The sequence below is a fragment of the Helianthus annuus genome, chromosome 2 (assembly GCF_002127325.2).
Source record: "Helianthus annuus cultivar XRQ/B chromosome 2, HanXRQr2.0-SUNRISE, whole genome shotgun sequence".
In the NCBI taxonomy this organism is placed as follows: domain Eukaryota; kingdom Viridiplantae; phylum Streptophyta; class Magnoliopsida; order Asterales; family Asteraceae; genus Helianthus; species Helianthus annuus.
This window is the reverse complement of record NC_035434.2, coordinates 107,471,863-107,484,773: the sequence shown is the minus strand read 5'-3', so window position 1 is coordinate 107,484,773 and position 12,911 is coordinate 107,471,863. Positions and strand designations below refer to the sequence as shown.

At 32.7% G+C, this 12,911-nt stretch overlaps 1 protein-coding gene and 1 long non-coding RNA gene across 5 annotated transcripts; both read right to left on the bottom strand.

Moving 5' to 3' along the window:
• Positions 1 to 662: 662 nt before the first annotated feature.
• Positions 663 to 3,380, bottom strand: LOC110927286 (histidine-containing phosphotransfer protein 1). 4 transcript variants are annotated; one of them, XM_022170951.2, is made up of 7 exons: positions 3,267 to 3,380; positions 2,352 to 2,469; positions 2,137 to 2,267; positions 1,980 to 2,048; positions 1,741 to 1,812; positions 1,029 to 1,101; positions 663 to 957 (listed from the first exon to the last, which is right to left on the bottom strand). In XM_022170951.2, the coding sequence occupies exons 2-7, from the start codon at positions 2,412 to 2,414 to the stop codon at positions 895 to 897; spliced, it is 471 nt and encodes a 156-aa protein (XP_022026643.1). In that variant the 5' UTR covers positions 2,415 to 2,469; positions 3,267 to 3,380; the 3' UTR covers positions 663 to 894. The 4 variants fall into 4 exon arrangements, with proteins under 4 accessions (XP_022026643.1, XP_022026644.1, XP_035842173.1 ...); XM_022170952.2 differs by having other exon boundaries at positions 663 to 945; XM_035986280.1 differs by lacking the exon at positions 3,267 to 3,380 and adding an exon at positions 2,553 to 2,795.
• A 5,766-nt stretch (positions 3,381 to 9,146) lies between these two features.
• Positions 9,147 to 11,499, bottom strand: LOC118488869. Its single transcript, XR_004885348.1, has 3 exons — positions 11,326 to 11,499; positions 10,093 to 10,144; positions 9,147 to 9,287 (listed from the first exon to the last, which is right to left on the bottom strand). It is a non-coding gene; the product is annotated as an uncharacterized LOC118488869 (long non-coding RNA).
• Between the last annotated feature and the right edge of the window lie 1,412 nt (positions 11,500 to 12,911).

The window sequence follows — 12,911 nt, the reverse complement described above, 5'->3', positions numbered from 1 at the left end:
CCTATTGATCTCAACCATTAGATCAAAAGATCTAATGACTGAGATTCTTTCTTACCCTTCTCACACTTTAGGTTTTTTTTACAGGATCCTCTACCACTTTTTTCGTTCATCACTTTTAGACAAATCATCAAAATAAAAAAAACTAATGCAAAGTAATCTAAAAAAGAAAATCATGCCACAAAAATAATCAATATCCAAAATGCACATGGCCAATTCTGCTGTGATATATGAAGTCTCATATGAAATGACCATGACCAAGATTTTCGTGTAAACAAAACCTAACCACACACAATATTCACAGAGGGAAGGAGGGGAATTGAATTCAATTACAATTTCCATTGATTGATCAGATGGAATCTCATTCCACTTCTCTTAATTTCCATTTCAACCAAAAAAAATCATTTCATTTGGTACTAAATCTCAAATTTTGATGAACAAGTGCGCAGTAAGAGCCATGTTGGATTTGGAAGGGGCAATTTTGGCATATTGAAAAATATTAATAAGGAACGGGAAATATGCAATTCTCCCGAGAAATATCGTTTGACCTAATTGATCTTTAACATTCACTGCCTAGACATGGCTGTCTTGCTGTATTTCGATTTTTTTTTCTTCTATAAAAGTCCGTCTACATTCCTTTCTACATGTAGTACAAACTGACTGTAGACCGACAACACAAATAAAATGGATAAGATGACACCAAAAAGTCACAAGCCATCATCCTTTCGCCAAAAACACAACCACCACGGCGAAAAACCACCATTCACAAAAAAATAAAAATGTTATAACAGGTCAAAGACATGACAAGTTGATACTGATATCTTAAGTATGGAACATAATCTCTACAAACTAGGTTTCCATAAGTAAACATTGGACTTCTCAAAGTCACAAACCTACTCACTCCATCATAGGAATTGATCCACCAGCTTGCAAGATTTGTTGCTCCAACTGCATCATACGCTTCAAGGGTAAATATGTAAATTTAATACGTACAAATGTAAGTTACTGTTTTGATTTGGTAGTACACATACCCTGAACAAGGCTTCAAGTTTGTTCCTAACAAGGATGTATTCTTGTTTCACTTGCTGAAGACACCGCAAACATCTGCAATAAACACAAAACATCGTATTTACAACGCAGTTACTCGTAATGTTAGTATTTTGGTACTTTGACTTTGAATGTCAAAACATCTTTTAGTTCAGATATGATACAAAAACGTTAAACTTTTGAGATAAATTCGGTATCTGTATTATAAACTAAAAGAATAGGTGCAAATTACGAAAAGGAATTTGTGTTAAAGTTTTACATAGAACCTACGCAGTTAATATCGGTGGGATATCAGTTATCGGCCCTCTACAAAATATCGGTGTCAAATATAGGTCCGGAATATCGGTTCCGATATTAGCGGCGATATTGACTGATATTTGACCAATATTGACCGTTATTTTAGATGCCTTGGTTGATGTGAACTCGGAGAAAGATTTTACGGCTTACGAGTGGATCATGTTACAAATATTGGCACACTTGAGTTTTGACTTTTGATATTACTATTAATACTATATATGTTTCACGTTTTATATATGTATATATATAAATTCTACATGATATTAACATTACTGATATCTCTTCTAAGACTTATCACACGAAGATTGTGCATAAAATCCTAAATCAATGCTATTTATTAACGTATACAAGGGTAGATCAGTAATTTCGTTCTTGGGTCAACAAGAAGCAGTCACTCACCCTTCAAGGTTTTTCTCCTCACAGAAGTTTCTGAAGTGAACGCATACGCTCGCGACCCGTTGTGCCCCTATGCTGTGAACACAAATTACGATAAAAAGATCTAAGCAAAGATTTTCTCAATCTTGTTTATTCAGACGGTAAAGATTGTAATCTAAATTGTATAAATATCAATTTTTTTTGTCCGGAAAAGGTGTGTTGACGAAAACTAATAAAGCGAGCTGATAACTCGAGCGTAATACCTGGAACTGCTACCCTTAAACTGATGAACATGAGAATCAACCTGTTTATAATCCACACTCTTCTGTTGACTTTTTTTTAATTGAAAATCAAACCAAGATCACAATAAGAAACAGAATCAAAAGGCAAAATGATCAGTAATATATAAATACTACTTACAGAGCAGTTGCCAAATTGTTAAGAAGCTTTTCCGAATCTTCAAAGTACAACGACACCACCTCAACCACAAAGTCCGGGTTGCTCTCGTCTTGCAGTTTCTGAAGTTGTGTGAATTGATCATCGAGATATCCCTAACAAGACCCGTAAATCAAGATCCGTAAATAAAGATTTTCAATACAAAACTTTCAGTTTAAAAAACGTTACAAAGTACAAACCTCATTATGCAGAGATGTTGTGTACTCGATAAACTGTCGTTGCAATTGAGGAACAGAAGCCATGGTTTCTTGCTTTTTTGAACAACGTTTGACTTATCGTTCTTGATCGAAAGCTTATCTGAAAAAGTAGCAATTTTGATGGTCTATCTCATAAGATTACAAACACCGAACACGTATATACATACATAAATACATACATACAATTTATTAAACAAGATTCTTTTGATGGCCAAAAGTGACCCAACAAGTTAGCGTTTCCACACGATCGTATGCTACATACCCTTACATCTTATTCCCACCACTGATTTTATAGTGGAACACCACCACATTTAATGACTTTTTATCATATTCCATTATTCAAATGATTCCAAACATTCTTTAGATTATCATAGATACGCAAACTCATCGAAATGCTCTTTGATAATCTTGATTAATTCATCAAAACACACTTCATAAAGATACAAGATCAGATGATATAATCAACAGACAATCAAATCTTGTACTTTCCACCTTGACATACAAATTATTTAACAAAAGTTGAAATATTATTGGGTATGTGGGTCCCACCCATATCAAGATAACAACCAAGAAATCAATCAAATTTACCAAAAAACTAAGTTAATTTCCAAAATTGGAAAAATTCAAAAAAAAAAAAAAGCCCTAAACTTCACTAATTTAACCTAATCTTGAAAAGGGTATCAGGATAAACCCTGAATTTCAACGATTTACCCTAAAAGATCTAAAATTTCAGAACATAAACACAAAATTTGACTGTAAGTAGATGAACCCACAAAATTGATTAAAAAAAATCATATAATTCTGTAAAGGGTAGCTCATAAAAGTGAAAAAAATCAGGGTCAAATGAACAGATTGGAGTCAACACACATATGAGTGATGAGAGAGAGAGAGAGTTACCGGAAGTGATGGTGGATTCCGGTGGAGATCGGCGGAGGAAGATGGTCAACTTAGTGTACTACCAACCAGAAATAATGGGTGGATATGATGCGAGCCTTGGTGTGTAAAAAGGTTAAATTTTTAATGGGATTATTAGGCCCACTTTGGGTAAAAAGGTTAATTTTTAATGGGCTTATTAGGCCCACTTTGGTTTTTAGTGGGCCAGAAAACTAGAAAAGAATGCTCACTTAGATTTCTTGAATTGGCTAATTTGTTATTAGACTAATCTTCAACGTCTAAACTTCTTGAATTTGTTAATCTCTACTATAGACAAGTAGTATCCAAAGCTCTTGCTATGAGTTCCGATGTTTCCACGTTGTGTTTTTGTCTTGCCAAGTCGTCGGCTGTAATTGGTTAGGTGACTAGACTGGTTAGGTGACTAGACGAGCATCAGACAGAGCGGTATTTTGTTGAATCTATAAGTTTTTGAATGCTTGATGCAAGAACAAAATGGTATTGGTTTCTTGATTTTGTAATAATTATATACTAGGTTAGAAACCCGTATATTACACGGGTTGAATAAATGTAATTTTATATATTAAATAATAAAAACTTATATCTTTATGAACCTTATATATTGTACGGGTTAAATAAATATAATTTAATATATCAAATAATAAAAAGTTATATCTTTAAAACCCATGTGTATTACACAGATTAAATAAATGTAATTTTATATACTAAATACTAAAAACGTCTTATTTTTTAAAAAAAAACCCGTGTATAATCGGGTTGAATAAATCTACCAAATAATAAAAAATTGCATCCTTAAAAACCTCGTATATTACACGTGTTGAATAGATCTAAAAAGAGTTATATCTTTAAAAACCATATTTATTACACAGATTAAATAAATTTAATTTTGTATATTAAATACTAAAAACGTCGTATCTTTAAAAACCCGTGTATAGTCGGGTTGAAAAATCTACCAAATAATAAAAAAAATATACCCTAAATAAATGTAATTTTGTATATTAAATACTAAAAACGCCGTATCTTTTAAAAAAACCCGTGTATAGTCAAGTTGAAAAATCTACCAAATAATAAAAAAAATTATATTCTTAAAAACCTCGTGTTTTATTCGAGTTGAATAAACATAATTTTGTATACCAAATAATAAAAAAAGTTATATTTTTAATAAATTAGGATAACATTTAATATTAATTTATTATTTATATATTTAATATAAGATAAGTAGGTAAGAGAGGTATTTGTTTTAAAAAATATTAAATTAACAATTTAGATTTGAGGATAATATTTTATTAAAGTATGATACATTTAATATTAATTTATTATTTATTTATTTAGATAAATATAAATTTAAGGATACCTTCAATGTATGACACATGTCTAAAAGTTGATTTCTTTTATTATAGTAGTTAGATTAGATATTAAATAACATCTTATTACTAACTACAGTTATACATTTATATTTTGACCACAGTCTTTACGTACTCTTTTTAGCTATATGCATTATATATATTAAATAACATCTTATTACTAACTAGTATTATACATTTATATTTTGACCACAGTCCTTTACGACCTTGGTATCTTGTCATCACTATACTACGTACGCGATGGGTATACTTTCCCTAGCTTGTGTGTAGAGTGATAGTAGAATATCGTGTTTGATAAATTTAAACCTTGAAATCGGCGAGTAAAAAGAGCTAAAAATATATACACCCGCACGCACGTCATTTAAAGTTAGATTTGAACACATGGCATTTTAGATAGGATGAGAGTGATTCGCACAGATGAGACTATCCGTACAGATGAGTCATCCATTCCAAAGGATTCTCATGTCTATATATAGGTTGTCATGTGTTCATAGTTGATAAGTTTTGGAAAGTTTTGGGGGAAAGGCTTGAGAGACCTCAGATTTCTCTACAGCTTGTAAAATGATGTATGTTCTTTCGGTATGAATAAAAGCTTTCTACTTTTGATTATTCTTACGAGATTTCTACCGAACTACTCTATGTTATCCAAACTTCTGTTTAAACCCACCGGATCCGGAACTTTTAAAATTAGTATTAAGTGATATTTGGAAATTTAGAGGATTATTATCAATCTATTTGGTAAAAGGATAACTACATATGTATTTTTAGTGTTTTGAATGTTATAAACATATAATTTCTCAAGAATATTAATAATACATTTGGTAAAAGAATAACTACATGTGTACCTTTAAGTTTTGATGATTATAAATTTATAATTTCTCAAGATTGGCCTATGGTGTTTAAATATGTCAAAAAAGTTATGTAATATTTTAAGATTAATCACGTCACTAATTATTCTTAATTAAATAACTAATATAAATCATATAATTTTGTGATTTAATTAAACGTGGATAAAATGAAAATAAGGCTTATGCCTAATGGAGATGGTTATGATCGGGTGGTTCTATTGATGGCACGCTGATACACGTCAGGGCTGGACCGATAGGCTTAACATTCTAGCAGTGGCGGAACTAGAACATTAATTCAGGGGTATCCTAAAAAAAAAAATTTTACCGTGCAATCATACAATATTAAAAAAACAATAATACATAAATAAAGTAAAAAAATACCTAATAGATTTGTCCCCTTCTTTTTTTTCATAGCTTGAAATCGATCCATCACATCGTCGTCTTTTACTTCACTTAAAAAATCCTTTTCGACCGCACAAACCATAGCATTGTTCAAGAGTTCCGGACCGATTCGATTGCGTAAATCCGTCTTCACAAGCTTCAATTTCGAAAAACATCCTTCAACGGTTGCGGTTGCCACCGGTAAAAGCAAAGCTAGCTTAACAACCCGATAAACTGTAGGACAAGAACTATGCGTTCCCGTTTCAACCATAACACGCGCAAGATCACTTATTCCATTCAAGTCTTGAAAGTTATCATCATCGCTTATTGTGTGACGAAAAGACTCAATATCACCCAAAAGACTCCCTATTTCTTGTGTAGTAAAATCATCCGGATACATCTTAGCAAACGCCAATATCTTCGATGGGTCAAACTTAGAAAAACCGTTAGAAGGATTTAAACCCGACATATTTTTTTATCAAACTAGTTGTATCATCATCATTAATTTCTTCGTATTTTCTTTTGAAAAAGTTCCCAATTAAAGCTTGTTTTTTGGATTTTGGTTTCGTCATAACTTCAAAGAATTCAAAGAATCAAACAATCAATTAACAATCAAAGTATCAAACTAACAACTAATCAACGACCATTAACAAATAACAATAGTCAATAAGTAACAACAACAATTATTCAATTAAACTAACTAATAAGTATACTAATATAATATCAAACAATAATCAAACAATAAGTAAAACAATAAGTAATAATATTAATAATATAATATCAATAAGTGAAAACAATTGTCAAAGTTTCAAATGAATCAAACCTTCTGCCGTTTCTACGATTCTGTGAATGCTGCACCGCCCGCACGCCCGCAGCACAGCCACAAACCTCCGATTCTCCGAAGTTCGAACTGAAGAAAAACTTCCGGTTGGACCTGTTCTGTGATTCTTGTTCGTCTGATTGAGTGATTTTGTTCGATAGTTCGTCGACCTTTGATATCCCTTGCATTCAATCTCTGCCGCACCATAAAACTAATGGGTTATTATCTTATTATTTTGGTTATTCGGGCTAACTAACATTGGGCTATTATTTGGTTTTTTGGGCCAATATAAAACAGAATTACTTGGGTTTAATACCAGTTTATAATTTTTTTTTGAGGGGTGTCCTATTAGTTGTTGAGGGGTATCCTTAGTATAAAATCGGGAATTTTTTTTTACACTAACGGTTAAAAGTTGAGCCGTAGCCCGGGCTACGCCTCATTTAACACTAGGTCCGCCCCTGCATTCTAGGCGAAGGCCTAGGGCCACCAAAAAATAGGGGCCTCCAATATATATATTTTTTTCATATATTACATATGTATGTGTATTTGGCCCAAATGAACAAACATATAATGACCCAAACAAAAAAAGTAGTCTACACCCAAAACTTGAAAGATTATTGACCCAAAACCCTTTTTTCTTGAATCTATAAGTTACCAGGTCCTTTTTTTCTTGAACGCAATTATGCATCCTCTGCCGATGGTGGCGATGGGGGAGAAACTATGGTTAATCAATTTTTGCCGATGGTGCGATTTGCGATTCATCAGTAACCATAAAAACACAATTTTGTGATTTGATATTCGCGATTTATGACTTGATATTACGATTTACTATTGTTTGATATTTTTTAGGTTTAAGTCCCACAAGAGCCCCAACTTTATATTTCGCTTAGCATCTAGAAAAACGTTAGACCGGCCCTACGTGCAAGATTGTTGACTTTTCTATGTCACTCTTACTCTTTCAAAACATTAGAGCTAAGTCACTCTCTACTCTTTCAAAACATTAGAGAAAACATACTCTCCTAAACCCTAATAGTTCTTCTTCATCCCAGTAGACGGATCTTATAGTTGGTGGTGGTGAGATATTCAAATAGTGCTTTAAAAACAATGGATCAATACCAATTAAAACCAAGTAAAATTGAACTATATAGTGGCCTCTCTTGACTTGGGATTTATGTCTCCATTATTTACATAACCTGTAATTTTTTTTATTTAGTAATTTCAAGAACGAAATTTTCTTTTAGGGTGATATAGTTGTAACACTCGAGAAAAAATACATATAATTACACTTGATTATTTAAAATGATATCAGTTCCATTGATATTGAAAATAGTTTATTAAATAATGATAAAAAATATTAAAAATGTCAACTGATTAAAAAATGAAAACTAATTATCTAGAAAAGAAGAAAAAACAAAAGTTATATAAAGATAAACAAAATTAAATCAGCGAGTTATTAAATCTGCAAGTTTTATGATTATCACTCAGTATGTTATAATGTATATTAATTAATAACATATGATATATTAGAATGATAAATCCACCATTATCTATCTATTATCTATGTATTTATAACCAAACCTTATGAATAGCACTACAAGAAAAAAGAGCATTAGGGGCCACATCTTTAGGGGCGACATATAAAAAGTCGCCTCTAAAGGACCAATCCGTGTTTTAGCTTCGGGCAACAAGTCATGGCCGTAGATTAGGTAAATAATCCAATGTCTGATAATATTTTTCCCCAAGTCGCCCCTAATTGTGAGTTAAAACCCTTGGCGGGCTTGTTTCCCCTCATCAGACAACATTTCTCCATTTCCCCTCCAAAACAACACTTCCCCCTTTCCCCTCAAAACCCTACCTGCCACGCACAACACTTCCCCCTTCCCCCTCCAAACCCTACCTGCCACGCCACCAGTAGGAAGAATGCCGCCCTTCACGCTACTAGCAGCCTGTTGTGCCATCAAATTCTCAGCCTTTTGAAGCAATGTGTTGTTCAAATCGCAAGCTTTATGTGTAGTTTATGTAGGTAAGAACCCTAATCGCTTTAATCCTTAAGATTGATGTTTAAATCACAATTATTTAGTGTTGTTTGATGTTCAAATCGTATGTATTCTGTGTGTTCTGTTGTTAAAATCACAATTAGGGGGGATATTTTTTTATTTCAACCAGAATGTTGCAAGAGTTTTGTTATAATGTAAATGAAAGTTAGGGATAATTGTATGTTTGATTGAGATTGCCCTTGCAGCGAAAGTAAAGTTAAATGTGCAATTGAAAAATAGCGAAATGATGGACTGGGGATTGGTTGAAATTATGCAGTCTGTCGAAGATTTGATTGCTGTAACTGATGGACTAGGTTAGTGTCACACCCCGACCACGTAAAACGACAAATCGTGGCGGAAACGCCGGGGAGTGTTGTAACAGAATTATTGTTTCAAACCATGGATACAAAGAGTTTCATTTCATTAAATATTAAACATTGTTTTAAAGTTAAACAAGCAAATCAAACATAGACTAATATCCTTATTAAATCACTAAGGCCTCGTCCGGTCCTAAGTGAGCATGCTTCCTATTCGTAATCAACACTAAGCAACTTCACCTTAAACATATGTAAAAACAAAGTCAGCAAAGAAATGCTGGCGAGTACATGGGTTTTGTGAGAGTGTCAGATTCATGGCTCGTTTATACGTTGGAATAAATTTTGCAACCTTGTTAATTGTCATTAGAAAACCTTGTTTTATAAAATGTTTGTATCGTAAAATGAATAACCGAATCAAAATAGTTTGGTTATAATTTATAAACCTCGAAGCCATGAATCTTTACCCAAAACATTTGTTTTTCGTAAACCAAATCGTAAATCATTTTCGTAATAAAATTCGTATAGTTTATATCGTTTCGAAAACCTCGTTTGTGTGACTTCGCTTCCAATTGTTTACCCAGATCGTTTAATTCGTTAAACATCTCTTTAGTCGTTTAAATCATTCTCGTTTTAGATCGTGAAACTACTTTTGGTCGTCTCGCTAATAACATTCAAACCTGTGTGACTCGTTTATTGTTCAACTCGTTTTCGCATTAACAAACCTCCAAAGGGTAAGTTAACAATCATCAGATTCGGTCGTTACCCACCTAACCCACACATAACCATGGGTCCGGTCTGATAACGGGATTTGTCGGATCCTATGGTACCATAACCTAATACTGGTCGGTTTGGCCGAAATTAATGAATGTCATTTGTTATGTAATTACAACCAACAAGCTCGTTCACATTATCGAAATCGTTATTAGTTTGATATAAACCATCTTACTTGTTGTGAAACCATCGTTAAAACATCGAAATCGTTTTGATACATATGAATCACCCCAAAACAATTGAAAACAGTAAAATAGGGGAACTATGTACTCACCTTTGGGTGCGTTTTTATATGCTAACACAATCCCTCAAATTATTTATTTGTCCTAAATTAAATAAGAATGATTTAATAAACAAAATTCATAAAAATGACGAAGTTTCTCCAATACTTAGAATTTTCACATAACTTTGAGATTCCTTGAAAAGTTATTATTTTTGATTATTTTGGTATATTCGCGTATATGTACTCAAGCGTAAAACAAATAATCTTGTCAAGTATTATCATGTCATCATACACATATTATAAAACACATAGCACATTGTGACATATAAAATTTTCTCATGAACGACCCATTATAGTTATGTCGAAAAACACTTATTTTAGCGTTTCGGTAACTTTTTTTTGAGCGTCGGAAGTCACGTATGACTAACCAAACACCAAGTAAACTTAATATAAGTTAGAATACTTATTTTTATACTAAAAATATCAGTTTGGTTACTGATCTAAAACAGTTTAATAAAAATCCTTCGAAAAGGCGATTTTTAACCGTTTTACCGCATAGCTTTGCATCAAATGTTACCCGAACCATCCCTAATCGAAACGACTTGAAATTTTAACATAACCCATGTTATTTACTGAATAAAATAATGGTTTAACTCATGATAGTGCAGGTCTTAAATAAAGCATTTAGATCATACAAATTTCGCATGTTTTACCACTTTTTAAGCTATATGTACAACATGTAAAGCTACCAACCTTATGTCAAAGTTTCATGCCATTATAATACATCAAATAAAGTTATTTTTAGTGTTTATAACCTGATCTAAAACATTTTTTCCAAACAACCCCTTTTTATCATTTCTTGAGCTTTAAACCCACATGTATCTTCGTGTACAAGTGCCTAAAGCACACTAACATAGCATCTCATTTTATATGGGTTTAGATGCATCAAATATGAGATTTATTTATGTTATTTGCTGATGTACTTGGTCATCTAACATATCATACATGAATCACCAAATACTTGCATTTTTTTCCATTATTTAAGAACAAGCAACAATATAAACGAGTATTTAACAACAACCAAACTCAAAACTTATACACACACATATATATACGTATATGTACGGTTATACATGTATATATACACCACCATTTTTTTTGTAACCAAGACCCATTTCATTTTTAGATTTCAAGTTTAGTGAAAATCCCAAGATTCAAGAGAAACTTTAAATCATCTAAGAACAACTATGAATCAACGGTATGATTTATACATAAGTGTTATACCTTCAAGATTCAAGTAGGTTGTGGGATGATAGGAAGCTTGTATTCACTTGACAACACCTTGGGAACACCCTTAGATCTTCACACTAACTTGAAGTTTACTAGAAAGGGTGTTGAATCTTCAAGAACAAGACTTGAAGATATGAAGAAGATTAAGATAGAGAGAGGGAGAGATGGGGACGGTTTAGGAGGGAGAGAGGGAAGTGAAGATGGAGTGATGGAATGGTGGTATTTATAGACCTTCCATATAGCATATTCCTAGCATATTCCTAGCATATTCCTAGCATATTCCTGGCATATTCCTAGCATATTCCTGACATATTCTTGGCACATTCCTGGTATATTCCTGGCATATTCCTGGCATATTCCAAAATTTGCTGCGTTGTATGCGTTTTGCAGTATAAGCACTGTGTCGCGTAGGAATACACGGTACGCGCTTAAACTTGAAAAATAACGTTTTTAAGCGTTTTAGTTTATTTTTCAACACGAACCTGATTAAAATAAAATTTTAATCATAACAGAATATTTGTGGGATTTAAATATTATCCGGGCGGCCACCAACGTTCGTTTCGCAGTTTTGTCGTAATTAGTTCTTTAGTTCAAATAAACATGTTTTCGCCATACCGAATCCTTCGAAACTTATTTCTAAGTTATGTAAGGGATATTTAGGGTATATTTGGCTTACGTCACAGTTCTGGAGTGTACGTCGTGTTAAACTGATTGCGTTTAAGCACCAGTTTGCGTATAACCTTCCAGAAAGTAATTTAAAGCTTGAAATTGGTATCAAATCAAATTGTAAAATTAATAAACACAATTGCACATATAGTAACACCAAAATACACATAATAACACCAAAGCATATTATTTTATTGATAACGGACATTGTTTTACATAATACGATGATTACAGATCACAGTTGTCACAGTTAGCAACAATTGATGGACTAGGTTAGCAATAACATAATACGGCTAGGTTAAACAATCATTCGCTGCAAATAGGTTATATGTGTAGCTGATGGTGTAGGTGTGTAGTTCACTGTCAAAGCTTATTTCAATGGTTAATACCTCTATGTAAGTTGTGCGTGTGCAAAATGTGAGAATACTCTTGTAATACCCTTCACAACGATGAAACATCATATTAATGTATGGGGCATCTGCCGGGTTTTATATGCTTAGTTTGAATTCTTGTTTGATTATGTTTCAGGTTAATTTAGATGTAGGATGAATTGTTGCTTTGGTTTTAATATTACTAGGATTTTTGTATGCATTGCAAAGAAAAGATTTTTTACAAGTTTTTTGAAGTTGAAAGAGGTGGATACCTATTCTGAAATAAAGTTATCTTGTTCAGACTAGTAAAGAGGTAGGTGGATACTATTTGAGGTTAATGATGTGACTGGAAGTTAGATAACTAGTTACTGGGATCATAGTTATTAAAGGCGCTAGCGCACTCAAGGCGCATAGGCCTCGCCTGGGGCCTAGGCACAAAATGCTAGAAAAGCTAGGGCGTAAGAAAAAAAAGCGCGCTATGAAATAAAATAAAAAAAGCTATTATATAATATTTAATATCATCTATTTAGTACCGATTTGGTT

Bases quoted from the DNA above. Each gene is read 5' to 3' on its own strand.
- LOC110927286 (XM_022170951.2), bottom strand. From the start codon at position 2,414: ATGGCTTCTGTTCCTCAATTGCAACGACAGTTTATCGAGTACACAACA. The intron at 2,268-2,351 runs GTTTGTACTTTG...GGGTCTTGTTAG, and splicing joins CAACATCTCTGCATAATGAG to GGATATCTCGATGATCAATT. The intron at 1,813-1,979 runs GTATTACGCTCG...TTGTGTTCACAG, and splicing joins TTTAAGGGTAGCAGTTCCAG to CATAGGGGCACAACGGGTCG.